Below are 16,249 nucleotides of genomic sequence, written 5' to 3' on the forward strand. Positions count from 1 at the left end.
TCCTCTCTCGTTTGCTTTTCCTGGAAAATTTGATTTTGATCCTCACCAAACCTTCAAAAAATCAGGCGATCGAAGAATGAAAGGAGGAGGAACAACGAGCTGGACGACGACGTCAGTGCGGAGGAGCGGGTACAAGGCGGTTGTCGACGGAGTCGGGGGACGGCGACGAAGAGAGGAAGACATGGTTGAGATCCGCAAAGCCAAGCGAGAGGAGAGCTTGCTCAAGAAGCGTCGCGAGGCTCTTCCTCTTCCTCATTCTCCTCCTCCCTCCGCCGCCGTTTCTCTCGATCAGAATGTTCGGTTTTGCTTATTTAACCTCTCTTATTAACGAGAAACCTGGAGATTGATTGATTGATAGATAGATAGATAGATGCATGCTTCTAGTGTTAGGATTCGTTCGCAATGGACCTTATCTAATTTTCGATCGATTCTCGTGTTTCTAGATCGTGATTGATGAATCATCTAAGTGATCTATGGCTTTGTTAGTGAGATCTGACCTGTGAACGATCTCCAATGCTCTGAAATTTTCGATAATGATTATTTAGTTTTCATCTGAAGTTTGAATCTCTAAGAATTAGTTTTTGAGTAGGTTCGTATCTTTGATTGGGTTATACAGTTGATAAGCCGTATCTGGTCTGACAAGAAGGAGCTGTTGATCGAGGCTACTACTCAGATCAGAACGTTACTTTGTGGTGGTGAGAGACAATCCCATTTAATTTATGAAATAAAGATGAATAAAGCTATAGCAATGTAATTGCTCTTTCTAATGCTATACATGTTTTTTTTTTTTTTTTTGGTAGAAATGTTTAATGTACATGTTGAAGAAGTTATACAAGCTGGTTTGGTTCCACGCTTTGTGGAGTTCCTTACGTGGGATGACTTTCCCCAGCTTCAGGTTAGCTTCCATACATGTGTACGTTGTTTTATCACTGCCTTCACAAGATCGATGTTTATTCATTTCATGGAATATTTTCTATAGTTTGAAGCGGCTTGGGCTTTAACAAATATTGCATCTGGAACGTCTGAGAACACTGAAGTGGTGATTGATCATGGAGCTGTTGCAATACTAGTGAGACTTCTAAGCTCACCATACGATGGGGTCCGTGAACAGGTATGTTATTGTGATGATAGATCATCATCACGTACTATGCTATGTGGGTACCTAATTCTTATGACTGCTTGGAGCCTGTGGTCGCTTCTGCAATTGAATAAAAGATAATAAAAAAAAATTACAAAGATCAATAAATGTAACTTTAATATATTTTGTTGAGTTTGGTTTTCCTCTCCCAGTTTTCAGTTGTATCTAAGATGTATTCTTCTGCATTCTTGGACGATCAGGTTGTGTGGGCATTAGGAAATATTTCTGGAGACTCTCCTAGATGCCGTGATATAGTCCTTGGACATGGCGCTCTACCTTCTTTGTTGCTACAGTTAAACAATGGAGACAAACTTTCTATGCTTGTAAACGCCGCTTGGACTTTGTCTAATCTTTGCAGAGGGAAGCCACAGCCTCCCTATGACCAGGTAAGTTTTGAACCAACTCTTCCAATACATCTTGAAAAACTTTCACGCTTAGGGTTGACTAGCAATTGTTTCTTGATTGGATTTGATGAATGTCGTATTCTTTCAGACATTTCACTTATTTACCATTGTGCACTATATGCCCACAGGTGAGTGCTGCATTACCAGCTCTTGCACAACTCATTCGGTTAGATGACAAGGAACTCTTGGCTTATACGTGCTGGGCGCTGGTGTATATCTCTGATGGTTCAAATGAAAAAATACAGGCCGTTATTGAAGCCAATGTTTGTGGGCGACTTATTGGTCTTTCGGTGTGAGTTTCAAGACTTTAGCTAACCAATAAAATCCTGAGTCATCATTCTGATGGGTTTTTTGCTTTCTGGACAGCCACCGTTCACCTTCAGTTGCCACTCCTGCTCTTCGCACCATTGGCATTGTTGTAACTGGAAATGATAGTCAAACTCAGGTAAATATGCAGCTAGAAATATAAATTTTGTATTAGAGCTGATATTTTGCTTACTTCCTTTGTTGAGTATTGTACTATTACTGGCTTTTTCTATTTCGTTTTGAATCAGAACTTTTTTCTGTGTGACTTCCCTAGTATATAATTGATCTACAAGCGCTCCCATGCTTGCTAAATCTTCTAAGAGGACCCTATAACAAGACCATCAGGAAGGAAGCTTGTTGGGTAGTCTCTAATATCACAGCTGGCTGTCAATCACAGATTCAGGTTAGTCAATATATGATACCTGAACTTGTCTTCTTAACCGTTTCTGATCAATATGTTGCTCTCAATGTATGTCTTCAATTCCTTATCTCCGTTGGTAGGCTGTATTTGATGCTGATATATGTCCTGCACTTGTTAATCTGCTCCGGAACTCTGAGTTTGATGTCAAGTATGAAGCTGCTTGGGCTATCTGCAACGCTATAGCTGGTGGCTCTTACAAGCAAATCCTGTACGTAGAAGAAAACTCAATACACCTTCTCACTATTAGATTTTCTTTCATTCGGTTGTCCATTCGGAAAGAAATTTTATGTACAAAACTAAAATCTATATAGCCAACAAGAAGACATATTCAGTAGTCTGAACATAGAGGCATGAAAATAATTCTAACATCAGAACCAAGCCTTAATGTTTTCACTCCATTTGATTTATTATAACTTCTTTTGGTAGAGTTCGCAGCAGGTTAATTATATATTTCTCAAACGTGTGCGGTTCAGTTCTTTCTTTCCGAACCTCATGCATATCTGCTAATGTGTCAGGTTTCTTGTAAAGCAAGACTGCATAAAACCTTTGTGCGATATTCTTACATCCTCGGATACCCAACTCGTCATGCTTTGTTTAGAATCACTTGAGAAGATACTGAAGGTGGGAGAAGCATGCTACACGAGACACGCTGAAGGTGTTTACCAATGCACTCAAACAAATGTAAACCCACATGCTCAAATTATAGAAGACGCCGAGGGACTGGAGAAAATAGAAAGCCTGCAATCTCATGAGAACAGTGACATCTATGAAATGGCGGTGAAGATTCTAGAAACATACTGGTTAGAAGAAGAAGAAGGAGAAGAGGAAGATAAAGGAAGACAAGACATGGTGTATTTCCCAGTTGAAAACTTTGCAAACATGCCAACACCCTCATGTACTCTCGGTGAGATGCACTGTGGACCTTAAGAGGTACAAGTCCTACCTTTCAGTAAATTCTTAATGCCTTTCTTTTTGCTTTCACATCAAGGGCTAAGCACGGATGTAGGTTTCCTATTCAGGGGTGACCATTTTGGTTTAGAACAGAGTCTGGTTTTGTTTTGTAGAGTTTGGGAGGAACTGGTCAAACTCAAGCCGAACAACTTTGATTTGATTTGGCTTAGTTTAGTTTTAGTGCTATTGGTATTTTATATCTGGTTTTACTTGGTTTCGTTTCATATCTTGTTTGGTATTTTTATGATGAACCAGGACAGGCGGCTTGGCAATCACACACTCAGCTCATTTGTCCATACACTAACAGAGAATCAAGGTTAGAGTTTATTACAATGCTTTGGATAGTAATGAAAATATTGGTCTTTGGTAGTTTATATTCTTAAACAAACTGTAATCCGTACAGTTCCTATATGCTGTCTTTTTCTTCATAGATTCTTGGACATTATAGTTAAAATCTTCTTTACATGTAAATAAGCCACTATAAAATTCGGTAACATCCAGAAACTTACAAAGACTCAATACAATAGACTAGTGATTACTGTCCTATGTGTACCTCAGGAAACATGCTTTGATATAACAGTGCGATAAGAAACTAAAGTATCAGAAAAATCTGTAGCAAAGCAATGGAACAAGAAAGACAACACAATCGAATTTTTTCTTCAGACCAATTGGTGCAAAAATGTGGGGTTCCCATCATAAAAGAATGAAAAAATGAGGGTTCAACCTTGTTTCTTGGTTCAGAAGATAATCTCCTTGAGGATTAAGAGAACTAACATGATGAAACAGAGTATGACAAGAACAGACGCACACTTAACCATACCTCCACTTCTCTGTGTACGTTCTGCCTGTGGAGATTCACAAAAAGAACCCACTTGAACATTTTAGTCATGAAACGTTGAGTGAGAGAGATGGTTGAGGTTTACCTTTTGCAGCTGTTTGAGACCATCTTCAACTGTACTAGCAACGTTCTGGATGTTATAGTCAATCCGATCAACTATCGTACCCTGTCACCAACGAGGTTTTAGTTTCAAATTATTTATATTTCCAGAACAAAGCTAGAGAACAGTTAATAGCAGTTGTTATACCTGGTCTATCACAAGCGCAGAGAGATCCTTCATTATCTGAGCCAGCTCATTTACTGATTCAACAACCTGTAGATTACACAAAACCATGAGAAAGTAACAAAAGGTTACTATGAAGAGCACTAAGAGTTGCAAAGCAATTGACCTGCTGAATCTCTTTCTCCCTCTCTACAGATATCTCCTCGCTCTTCTTGATCTTGCTCATCTGATGCTCACTAAATAACTGAAATGAAAAATGCATATAGTTACACAGCATATAGTTGCATGTAGATTGTAGAAAAGGAGTCATACTATATCATCGAAGTCATCATCTTCTGCTCTAGAACTGCTTCCGTTTAGATTCATCTCTAAATCCCCTCCATCCTGATCATACATCAAACGTCAAAGCTTACTTTTTACAAAACCGATCAAAGTAATAAGACAATCTATATGAGATGCACATAAACAAAAGCGCAGCTGCGGAACAGAGCAAGAAACTCTTAAACATGAGCAACTAGAGTAGAGAGCATCACAAAAAATGTACATACCTCTTTTTGTAGCCTCAAGCGTTTCAAATAAGTAGACTGTTTCTTGCGAAGCTCCATCGAAAGTTGTTGGAGATCAGTAGCAAGAGACCGCTGTTACAAAAAAAAAAAAAAACACATCAAGACTCAATCAATGTTCAGATAGTGATGGAAAACGAAGTTCAACCCTACTACCTGCACGTTCTTCCTAACACTTGAATCCTCAGAAGGTCCGCCTTTAGAAAGCCTCTGAAGCTGCTTCTCCGATTTCCTCAATAACAAAGTAACCTCTTGCGTCAAAGACTCGATCTGATGCTGATCCTCTTTACCATCCCCAAACGAAGGCATCAAGGCCTTCGCGTGAGCCTTCCCAAGCTCAGCCATTTTGGTCCTCGCACGCTGAATGTTCACCGAAATCTCCTCAGAGACATCAACCCAATCCGGTGGTAACCCCACCGTCACTGCTCCTTTACTATAACAACCAATGAAGACACAAAGCTTTCAGCTTTAACTATCTCAAGTGATTAAATTTTATTTTTTATTTTAACACAAAGCTTTGAACCTTGAGTTCGCTGGATCTTCGGTACTGACTGGAGTGTAGGAGCGTTTGGGATGCAATAGAGACGTGCTCGCCATCTCGATCACCGGACCTACGCCGGATTTCGATTCCGTCATCGGAGCACGGACGCTCCTCAGAGAGTTTCTGTATTTCCTGAACAAGAGCGTGCGGTTCCGAGTCGCCATATCAGCTCAGATTTCAATCAAAAACCTCTTGAAGAATCTCGGTAGCCAAAGATCTCGACGTCTTAGATAGGATTTTTTCGAGCCTCCTTCTTGGATCGGAAGCTATAGATCTGAGAAGGATCGCGGTTTCATTACAGAGAAGAGCAATGAGGCAGCGCGAATTGTGAATACACGACGGCGGAGGCTTCTCAAAGCTGGGAGATTTTGATCAGAGGATCGCCGGCGGGATTAAACTTCTCCGACGAGACAGTAAGCTCCCAGATTTACAAATTGGAAATTTTCAGTTTCTGATAGTTAATTAGTCACGTGAGGTGGACAAGTTACACATATATAATTTTGGGCTTAGTTCGAAAAAAACCTGAATGTTAATGGGCCTCAATCATGATCTCGTGGGCTCAGAGCATCCGCATAGAGGGTTTACGGGGGAGTTCACACAAAAATTAAGAAAAATAAAATAAAATAATTCAATAACCTGAACCTCTCTCTCCTAAAGTTTTCTGGGCTGAACCCATCTCTCCTAAAGTTCATCACTGTAGCGCGGACCCCATGTGTCGTGGCGGCCCGTGATTGGTCTAGTTTTTTTTTTTTTTTTTTTAATCAAAAAGTAAAAGAAAAAAATTTAATAGTAAAAAATTGAAAAGATGAACCCCAAGAGGGGGTTCATTAATGTGGGTGCTCTTAAGGATGTTAACCTTTTGTTTCTCACTATGTTTCTGATTAGACTCCGAAACTAGGCCTCAGCATAAAATCCGGAATCCGAAATCCGAAAAACTCGACCCGTTATCCGATCCGAAACGTAAAAATACCCAAACGGTCTTATAGGGTGGTACAAAAAATATTCAAACCCGAAGTGTTATTAACCGAACCCGAACAGGTAACCCGAAAAATCTGAAATTAATAGTCAATATAAATATTTTGAAATATATATAAGTATTCCAATTATTAAATTCAATATTTGTGGTAATATTATATATACTAATAAATATTAAAATTCTAATAAATGCTTTAAGTACACAATTAGTTATAAATGAGTATTTTATAATTTGCTCACTAAAATAAAAAGTCTACTCTCTATAAGACAATACATATTGTGTACAAATGATGTTTGTTTTCATGTTTGATTTAACATTTTATTGTTATTTTATATGTGATAGATTAATTTTTATTTAATTTAAATGTTTTTCTTTATGTTTTACTTCAAAAATTTTGTTTTTTACTTTGGTTATATCCGAACCAAACCGATATAACCCGAATCCGTACGATATATATCTTATGAGTTTTATGATGCAATACAAACCGAACCCAAAGTGTTATTATCCGAATCCGACCCGTACTAATAAAATTTTAGTATGGGACCTAGAAGCGTAATCCCAATCCGAATACCAACGGATACCCGAACGCCCGGGCCTATTCGAAACTAGTCTTCTTCTTATAATCATAACTCATAAGCAGTATATCAGAGCAAGTTGAACGGTTTTGACTCGCCGAAAAAAAAAAAACTTGACTATGAATGGTAGGGGCTGCGCGAACGCAAACCCCCCTGCCACAAATAATGACGTAGGCTCTTCCACTTGGGAAGACCTTAGGCTAAGCACCCTTCCGGTATGTGCAATGGAAGTCACTAGCCTAGGCCACTCGTCCTCTTGATCACGAGTTGACCCCGTCCAGGTAAGTGATTAACTTGTTCCCACGAGCCTCCTATTTATACCCAGTTTTCACAGGCTCCTCCTTCTCTCGTAACCGATGTGGGATGCTTTTAATAAATCAGACTTCGCGCCGTTCTTATTTCCTTAATACGCACAGTGCCGTTTTTAGTGATTCCTTTTTTTGAACGGCGTGTCGGTTAGGCTTTGTAAATACGCGAAACGGCTAGGCTTTTGTTTACAGTTTGGAACTCTTTTGTGGGCTGGGTATCTTTGGTGGCCCAAAAGCTATCACTAGTACAATGTCATCAATTTTGGTATTAGGCCTGCATTTAAATTATGAATAGTAAATACTGGGTAAAGCCATAGCTAACCTAGAGAGTTAAAACAATATTCCAGGTGGATGCCTAAAGCAATAATCAACATGGTCCATGAGTGATGTAAATCTCTATGCGGCTTATAAATGTGTAGGTTGAAATTCGACTTACTATGAAGTTATGTAGAGAACAACTAACTATGTTTGAGTACAAACGTAATATAGGAAAGGATGGCACGGTGAGAACAATTAATATTTAGGTTTTTAACGTTAAAACCCCTCAACTAAGTTTGTTTTAGATAAAAAACCGTAAAACTAAGTATTTAACGGAAAAACCTTCGAACTAACCTTATTTAATGAATTAAAACTTATCAGGTCATAATTACCATTACTACCGACAAATCTTTAGTTTAGGGGTTTATACATTAAATAAACATAGTTGAGGGGATTTACTATTAAAAATTAAAAAATAAATAAAAAATTAAAATTTTATAATATTATCTAAAAATTAGTAACTTAAAATTTTAAAATTAACATTTTATTTTTATTTTGTAAATATATGAATTTGATGTGTTTTTAACATCAACATTATATATGTATAAATTAAAAATATAACAACCCAAGAAAATATAATAAAAAATATCTAAAGATTTACCTGTAATAAAATTACTAAAATATTAAAAATGTAAAAACAAGAAAATATAATAAAAATTATATCTTATCTAAGAAAACGTAGTAATAAATCTTTAGATAATTTTATTATATTTTCTGAGATTTTACATTTTTAATTTATACATATAATGTTGATGTTAAAAACACTTCAAAAAACTCATATATTTACAAAAAATGTTAATTTTAAAATTTTAAGTTACTAATTTTTAGATAATATTATAAAATTTTGATTTTTTTTGATTTTTAATGGTAAAACCCCTCAACTGTGTTTACTTAATGTAAAAACTAAAAACCCATAAACTAAAGATTTACCGGTAGTAATGGTAATTATGATCTGATAGGGTTTAATTCATTAAATAAATTTAGTTCGAAGGTTTTTCCGTTAAATACTTAGTTTGGTTTTTTTTGCCCAAAACAAACTTAGTTGAGGGCTTTTAACGTTAAAAATCCTTAATACTTTTAAAAGCTTTCAGACGTTTCTTAATGTTGCATTGCAACTAGACACTAATCTTGGTATATTTAAAAACAATTGAGTTTAATGCAAACAAATTTCTACAATATAATGTTACATAATAAAAATAATCAAACCAATCATGTATCATAGCCGCACCGAATAAATATTCTACACAAATAACATGTCTAATTAGAAAATAAAATAATAATAATTAAAAAAATATTTTATACATATATATTATAAATAATTTAAATATGGTTTATATATTGAGTAGTTATTATAATTTATTTAATTGTGATTATTTAATATATGAGCACGAAAAATCACCTAGTATATAATTTGTTGGTAATCCATAACATGCTTATTGAAAAATAGGATAGCCAATTTCCTATAATTTTAATCTCATGCTTTTTTGAATAACACAATATCCATTAAAATATATAGCTGGTGATTTGGTCAGTTCATTAATTTTTGGAAGTTTGAGAAAAGCTGGAGCCGTCGAGTGACTTTAACAAATAAATCGCATAAGATTAGGATGGACAAATATCTAATATGATTTTTCTCCCAAGAGAAAAGCAGAATCACTTTAAAAAGCTAAGGGACTATTTTTGTGTCTGATTGTTGTTAGATATTGATTTTTTTTAACTAAGAACATCCTTGTTGAAAGCCATTGTTAAATAAACAAAACAACAACAAATTTAAAGAGAAGCATTGAACCATTGTTTTCACATAAAATAAGAGTGAAACAAGAAAAAATAAACATTTTATCTCTTAATTTCTCAAGGCTCAGTTGGATGTATCTTCCCATCAAATGTTGTAACCAACCTTAGCAAACTCTTCAACAATAATATTTTATGCTAATACCCAAATTCATGTCTTCGGGGATAATTTTAACAATCCACTTCATTTGAGAGTTGTTGATTTGATTGACGAGGTTTGAAATAATATGATATGTGAAACGTATCAAAACTGGTAGAATCAGATAAAAGCCAGATAATGTGTAGTGAAATAGAGCTGAGTTACAACTTGATGATCTAATCTCTGGATATAAATGATGAATATCTGTTTTATGGATGATGGTATCATCATTTGGGTTAGGCCTGGGCAAACCGATACCGATCCGAAAAATCGGGTTTCGGATCGGATCCGGATATGATGAAATACCCGATTGGGTATGCTTTTATTTATGTTTCGGGTACTGGGTCGGATCGGGTATTATCTGAACGACTACCCGACATATCCGATTTTTGGTTAATATAGACTCATTAAATAAAGATAGGATTTAGTTTGTTCAAGACTGATTTTATTTTCTTGTGAGTTTATTTTCAAGCATGCTTTTATTTAATTTCAGAGTTCTGATATTTATAGGTTTTATTCTCTTATAATTGATTCGAGTATTCAGATAAGTCGAGTAAAAAGCACACATTTTTCATATGTTCGGATAAAAACAGCTAAACCCGAACTGAAACCGATTTTTCTACAGTTACTTTGGATATATCCGAAATTATCCGGATCCGACAAGTACCGAACCAAATCCGATCCAAAGTTTTATAAATACACACGATATGTACCAATTTTTACATATCTGAAATCCGAGATACCAGATCGGGTTATTTCGAATGCCCGGACCTAATTTGGGTGTAGGCCAAAGGGTTTTTTCAGTAGACGTGTTACTTGTCATTGGCAACGTTCACAAAATTATTTTTTATTCTAAAGATTATTTTGACTTCGGTTTGAAAAAAAAAATAGAAAAAAACTGCAGTAAAATTGTAGATCTAATCCTCAAAAAGTATTGTGGTCCAAGATAACTCCAAAACAATAGTTGAATTTAGTAATGAACTTCTACATAGTGGAAGTAAGTATTTCTGTTAAAAGATAATAGAAATTAAAAGTGCATAATTCAATTGAATAATGTTGGCAAAGATAGAAAGCTCGTATTTGGATAAGATTAAGCATTACTTAAGTACATACTATAAAAACAAAAGCAAACACTAAACTTAGACAGCTAAACTCTATATTGTTTTCAATCTAATCTAAATTCGCTTTTAGCATTAGCATATTCATTCAAGCCATATCATATTTATGTCTATTGTGATTTTTTTTGCATGCATGTTCATATACATTCACGTGCCTTCAGGTTCACAACATATCTTGAACCACTTTATGTAACATAACAAAAAAAGGAAACAAATTAAAGGATAATGTGTGAAAAACCACTTAGAAACCTAGTTAAGAATAACATCATCTCGGCAGGTGTCAAATCTATAACATATTCATGTGATCGTATGTGTTTGGTCTATATATTTACGGAATTATACAAGGTTAAGTGTACTAGGGAATAAGTCACGACTCACGAGCTTATATTATCAAATATCGCCATATTGGCATGTCATTGTCGAAGTTGTAAGGCTGCTTACTTTATTTATTTGTTATCATTTGTTGAGTGGTGAACTTTTTAATGAAGCATATACAGCAATGTTAAAAGCTTACAAAGGACCACAATCACAATAAACGATCCAGTTGACAACCCTACCAAGCACTACTCTCTCTACCTAATGGTATAAATGAAAAAAAGGTCTTATAAGTGGGATCATTGATTATAAGAAGAATAAGGCTAAAGAGATAAAAATCCTCTCAGACACGAGAATCGAGGCGTCTTTGAAACCACCATTTCTTGACGCCGGTGGGGTCTCAAACCGCCGGCGTCGAGCTCCTCTCTCTCTCTCTTGCTCCCGTCCTCGTCTCTCTTGCGTTTTCTCAGATCTTTTCGGCGTTTTAGTCACCGCCAAAGCTTTCGTCGACAGATCTCTCCGGAGAAGGCTTGCCGTCGAGAGTCAAAGCGGTTGGTCTTTCATTTACGGACCGGGCTTCACCGGATCCGATTCTTCTTGGGGGGCTCCCCATTCCACTTCATCCGTCGTGTTTTTCACCAACTGCAAACGCCGTGCTTCATCATTGCCGCTCCTCACCATCGTTGACTCTCAGATCTACGAGTTTCTACCTCTAGCTTGGGTGAGCAGAGTTTGTTCCTACGGATATGGACTTCTCAAGTCAGATCCGCCGCCGTACTCGCCGTTTGATACCTCTGGTCTCTCGTTGCAGCTACGCTTTTCTCACCGAGAAAGCCTTAGCGTCAGACGACCTCCTCCACATCGCTTTAGCTCGTATCCACCGAACTGGAGGATGGTATCAGCTTTTCTCCCGTCACTGGACTCAACCCGTCTTTCCGCCGGCCGTCGTGCTCATTCCGCTGCGTATCTTCTTCACCGGCGATGCCACTCTACTGTTGTCACTCTTGCGGAGTTGGGCCAAAACAATTTGCTAGTGGGCTTGATAAGCCCATCTGCGTTTAACTTCAGCCCAGTTTCACAGCTCAACAATCAGTGGGGGATCTTGGTCTTTTTGGCTATTTTTCTGAAATTTTTTGATAGATTCATCAAGATTTTTACAGAAACTGAATTGCTTTTACATGATTATCTCTCTTTGTCGAAGAGTCTATCTTTTGTTCATTTACCGGTGGATTCATCGGGCTCATCACCATCACCATCTGCCTCCTCTTTGAGGAGTGCTTTCCCTCCAATCTTTGAATGGAGGTGTTTTTCCATATCTATAGCCGTTTTGTTATCTTGTGTAGCGGTTCGTTCGGGGCCTGAAGATACAACGGATTTCGTCTCGACAATATTCCGAGGTGCGGATTGGATGTCAACGTCACGATATACGGTGACTATTTCTCAAGGTTTCGGCAATGTCGTAAACTTTGTATTGACGCATCCGAGCGTTGCTCTGGATTCGCTGTCCTACTATCTTAGAGCGTTTGCTATCTTTTATGTTGTATTGTCTTTTGTTTGGAGAGTTCTAAACAACTTTTCTTTTAAATGTAGTTTGGATGTTTAAGTATGAATGAAAGTGGTGTTTCAAAAAAAAAAGTGGGATCATTGTAGCTTTTGAAGAAAACATAAAAGTTGAAGGTGATTGGTGGATGAAGCTAGAGTTACCATCTCCACTTGTAATTCATATATTGGCTCCACTCTAGCTCTTTATTATAGTGTTGCGTGAATGAATCTTTGTTTCTTGATTTGGAACCGACATGGCTCCTAACAACGTAACCGGGGTTTTTTTCCCTGCCTCTTCCTAGGAATCTGAAGCTCTCTCTCTCTCTCACTCCCACCCGCGTGTAAGTTTTATCCTTTTAGATTCACATAGGTTTTAGTGTGTTTGATATTAGCCAACATTTGGAGTTTTAACTTGTTTCTTACTCAACCTTCGCTTTAGAGTTTGTTTCCTATTTGGGACTCTTGTCTAGTGTTTGGTTCGTTACAAGATATCAGTTTCTGTGTCTTATCTAGTGTTTGGTTCGTTACAAGATATCAGTTTCTGTGTCTTATCTCAAAAAGCTTGTCTCTAGATGATGATTCGCTTATGGGTTACCTCATTCTTGTGGGTTTGCGTAATACCCAATCCCAAAGTCCTTACCGTTCTCTTACAAATCTTCTCACATTGGTCTGAAACTCGACAAAGATTTCACATCGAAGCTCTTTACTTTGTTGACTTCTTTTCTTTCTTCTTCTTTGGTCTTATCTCAAAAAACTGAACAGATCTTTCATCTTTGCAACATCAAATCATGACTTCTTGTCATTTTCTCCAGTTTTTGTATTAGATTTTGGAGATGACTATGCAAATTATGAGAGAAAGTCTTCTCTCTGCTCCACAGATTCCTTGGTGGAATGTTTTTGGATCTCAGCCCTTGGCTCCAGCGAGTCTTGCCGGAGATTCTGACTCCTTCCCGGCTGGGTATGCCGGAGAGACAGAACATGGTGGGGATAAACAGAGCAACTCTGCATCTCACTTAGCTTTCTCACTTGGTAACTCTCAACTTCCTCTGTCTTTCTCTATGAATGTATTTACTAGTTACTTATAGGTGTCTGAGAGTAAATGTAACTAAGCTAAATTGTCTAAAGGGAATCTTAGATTCTTCAGACACCACAAAAATATGAGAAAGGAAGAAATTTTGTGTGCTTCAAACTCTTGAGTTGTGAAACATTTCTTTTTTCTAGATAACTGAGAATCTAAAAATGCAATTTTGTTCTGCATTTAGGTGATGTAAAGAATTCAAGAGATGTGACAAAGCCTCATGGATCTGTTTTCTCAATGAAACCACCTTTGCTTGGAACTTGGATTTTCTCAGCCACAGGTTATAAAACATCTAAAAAATATGTAGCCTATCATCAAAGTTCCTTTAGTTTGTTTCTGAGTGTTTAGTACTTGTTTTGGTGCTCATTTAGATGTACACAAAGTATCCTTGTGTGGAAGAAGAATACTATGGAGTTGTTGTTTCAGCTTATGGATCTCAGAGCAGAGTAATGCTCCCTCTAAACATGGAAACAGAAGATGGAACAATCTACGTCAACTCAAAGCAATACCATGGTATCATAAGGCGACGCCAGTCCCGTGCAAAAGCTGCTTCTGTTCTTCATCACAACAAACTGAGTAGCAGAGGTCGTAAGGTAGATATTACAAACTATTTTAGTATTTTTATTACAAATGAGTTAGTGTTGTCTTTTTTGCACTAATGTTAATGTAAATGCTGCAGCCTTATATGCATCATTCACGTCACCTCCATGCATTGCGCCGTCCTAGAGGATCCGGTGGGAGATTCTTGAACACCAAAAGTCAGAAAGCTGATGACACTAAGCAGACTCAGTCTCAGCCTCAGAAAAGTAACTCTCAGAACTCTGAAGTTATTCATCTTGAAGGTCAGATCATGAACTTATCACACGGACTCAATGTCTCAGTATCAGAAGTTACAAGCATGAACTACTTTCTGAGTTCTTCGGTCCATCTTCTTGGTGGCATGGTAATTGCCCAGCAAGTGGTTTGCAGCAGCAGCAATGGATAACGGCTGCTTGGATTTCAATACCTGATCCTTTACCTTTGTTTCTCAGTCAAACGGAGAGAGAGATGGAGAACTCTTTGTCTTGAGAAAGGACAATGGTTTTTTTTTTCCTTCTTATTCTTGCATTTTGACTGTGAACAGGCAAATCATCTTTGGCTCATTCTGTACCAAGGCTTCTTCTCCTTCAGGTGAAGGAAACCTTGATGTTATCTTAGTGTGAAACTAGTTAAAACTGGTGAAGAACAATGTTGGGGGCTTTGGCAACTTACCTCACTTGTTCCAACTCTTTCGTTTGTTTTTCTGATGTTGTTGTCTATATTTCCTTGTGTATGTGTGTTTGTCTATGTTTCTGAAACAATGGTAAGACCTTCTAGTTATGTGGCGGCTTTATGTAAGTATGTAACATATTTGCTTTTCTATATCTCCTTTTCTTATCTCATTTTGTTGAAAAACAAAATACACACCAAACTCTGTCCCACTTGGAAGCTTCCGTACCTTAAAAAAAACAGAACATTTAAATCTCAGAACGTTGACCTATTATTCATTGTGTTTCTTTGCAGCGGGTGTGGTATAGCCACTTTGATCTTTCAATGTACACTCTTAACATAATCAATACCACTTTAAAAAGGGGTATTGAAGCGAACATTTAAGACTGATATATTGGTGGGGGCTGCGCGAACGCAAACCCCCCTGCCACAAATAATGACGTAGGCTCTTCCACTTGGGAAGACCTTAGGCTAAGCACCCTTCCGGTATGTGCAATGGAAGTCACTAGCCTAGGCCACTCGTCTTCTTGATCACGAGTCGACCCCGTCCAGGTAAGTGATTTGCTCGATCACACGAGCCTCTTATTTATACTGAGTTTCCAAAGCTTCTCTTTCTCTCGTAACCGATGTGGGATGTTTTGCAAACTCTCTCACAGCTTGCCGTTCAATGTTATCCTTGTTAAACGACGTGTCGGACGGGATTAACAAACACGCGAACCGGCAAGACATTTGTTTAGATCCTTTAGTGGGCCGCACTCTTTTTGGGCCTAAGTCAAGTATTTTACTAAAATTGTATGAAGGTGGGTTCGTATCCGAGTTAATTAGCTTAACAGGTGGAATAATAAAATCAAGACCCGCACCTTGCGCGGAGTTAAATATTTTTTTGAAATAAATTTGTATTTTGAGTAGTGTAAAATTGCCTCGTTTAAAAATAATTTATTCCCTACCATGTAGTTATGTACGAAAATGGAAAAAAGAGTTGGAACTATATCATTATATAGCCATTGGAAAGTCTATTGTACTTTTTCAAAAAAAAAGTCTATTGTAATGGCTATTTTTGTTGATACAGTAATTTGTTTTAATTCTGAAAAATACGTAATTTTAAGAAAATATGAGGTTAGTTTTTATAGAATTTGTTTGCTTAATAAACATATAGAAACATATAATATATACAGAAAAATATTTAAACGATAGTATAAATTTACCAAACCATATAGCGCATGTGAAATTAATATAGTCAGCTTCCGTAATGAACACAAGGTTTTTAAAAAACCTGATTCATCATGTGCTTCGTAAAATTAAAATGTTCATGTTTATAATGGACCACATGGGCTTTTTTATAAATTTGTGAAACCTGTAAACGTTTTAGAAAATGGGCTTTAAAAAAATTACGCTAACCAATTAGATAAGACATGGTCTCATGGGTTAGCCGACAAAATTGAGTTATTTCGAGCTT

At 37.0% G+C, this 16,249-nt stretch overlaps 3 protein-coding genes and 2 non-coding genes across 8 annotated transcripts; 2 read left to right on the forward strand and 3 right to left on the reverse strand.

Annotated features, from left to right (window-relative positions):
• Window positions 1-3,917, forward strand: LOC106402295 (importin subunit alpha-7). 4 transcript variants are annotated; one of them, XR_007324356.1, is made up of 12 exons: window positions 1-295; window positions 617-695; window positions 801-895; window positions 980-1,111; window positions 1,339-1,524; window positions 1,671-1,834; window positions 1,909-1,987; window positions 2,123-2,251; window positions 2,350-2,477; window positions 2,785-3,199; window positions 3,476-3,536; window positions 3,779-3,917. XR_007324356.1 is itself a non-coding variant. In XM_013843001.3 (11 exons), the coding sequence occupies exons 1-10, from the start codon at window positions 77-79 to the stop codon at window positions 3,194-3,196; spliced, it is 1,623 nt and encodes a 540-aa protein (XP_013698455.1). In that variant the 5' UTR covers window positions 1-76; the 3' UTR covers window positions 3,197-3,199; window positions 3,476-3,732. The 4 variants fall into 4 exon arrangements, 2 of the variants coding, with proteins under 2 accessions (XP_013698455.1, XP_013698456.1); XR_007324357.1 differs by having other exon boundaries at window positions 3,481-3,536; window positions 3,779-3,794; XM_013843001.3 differs by lacking the exon at window positions 3,779-3,917 and having other exon boundaries at window positions 3,476-3,732.
• Window positions 3,663-5,848, reverse strand: LOC106402296 (syntaxin-43). The gene is made up of 8 exons (XM_013843003.3): window positions 5,368-5,848; window positions 5,001-5,277; window positions 4,830-4,919; window positions 4,594-4,665; window positions 4,448-4,525; window positions 4,306-4,371; window positions 4,144-4,224; window positions 3,663-4,065 (listed from the first exon to the last, which is right to left on the reverse strand). Exons 1-8 carry the CDS (start codon window positions 5,547-5,549, stop codon window positions 3,958-3,960), a joined length of 954 nt encoding a protein of 317 aa, XP_013698457.1. The 5' UTR covers window positions 5,550-5,848; the 3' UTR covers window positions 3,663-3,957.
• Window positions 5,849-7,062: 1,214 nt separating this feature from the next.
• LOC125588042 lies at window positions 7,063-7,225 on the reverse strand. The gene has a single exon (XR_007324438.1). It is a non-coding gene; the product is annotated as a U1 spliceosomal RNA (small nuclear RNA).
• A 5,942-nt stretch (window positions 7,226-13,167) lies between these two features.
• Window positions 13,168-14,904, forward strand: LOC106400279 (nuclear transcription factor Y subunit A-2). The gene is given in 6 exon segments (XM_013840654.3): window positions 13,168-13,496; window positions 13,730-13,797; window positions 13,799-13,825; window positions 13,917-14,138; window positions 14,225-14,491; window positions 14,493-14,904. Coding segments are annotated over 6 exon segments (843 nt in total). The 5' UTR covers window positions 13,168-13,300; the 3' UTR covers window positions 14,556-14,904.
• A 286-nt stretch (window positions 14,905-15,190) lies between these two features.
• Window positions 15,191-15,353, reverse strand: LOC125588031. Its single transcript, XR_007324427.1, has one exon. It is a non-coding gene; the product is annotated as a U1 spliceosomal RNA (small nuclear RNA).
• Between the last annotated feature and the right edge of the window lie 896 nt (window positions 15,354-16,249).

This window comes from Brassica napus, chromosome C5, assembly GCF_020379485.1.
Source record: "Brassica napus cultivar Da-Ae chromosome C5, Da-Ae, whole genome shotgun sequence".
Classification (NCBI taxonomy): domain Eukaryota; kingdom Viridiplantae; phylum Streptophyta; class Magnoliopsida; order Brassicales; family Brassicaceae; genus Brassica; species Brassica napus.

Bases quoted from the DNA above. Each gene is read 5' to 3' on its own strand.
- LOC106402295 (XM_013843001.3), top strand. From the start codon at position 77: ATGAAAGGAGGAGGAACAACGAGCTGGACGACGACGTCAGTGCGGAGG. The intron at 1,112-1,338 runs GTATGTTATTGT...TTGGACGATCAG, and splicing joins ACGATGGGGTCCGTGAACAG to GTTGTGTGGGCATTAGGAAA. The intron at 1,988-2,122 runs GTAAATATGCAG...TGACTTCCCTAG, and splicing joins GAAATGATAGTCAAACTCAG to TATATAATTGATCTACAAGC.
- LOC106402296 (XM_013843003.3), bottom strand. From the start codon at position 5,549: ATGGCGACTCGGAACCGCACGCTCTTGTTCAGGAAATACAGAAACTCT. The intron at 5,278-5,367 runs GTTCAAAGCTTT...TGGTTGTTATAG, and splicing joins GAAGATCCAGCGAACTCAAG to TAAAGGAGCAGTGACGGTGG. The intron at 4,526-4,593 runs GTATGACTCCTT...TTTTCATTTCAG, and splicing joins ATGATGACTTCGATGATATA to TTATTTAGTGAGCATCAGAT.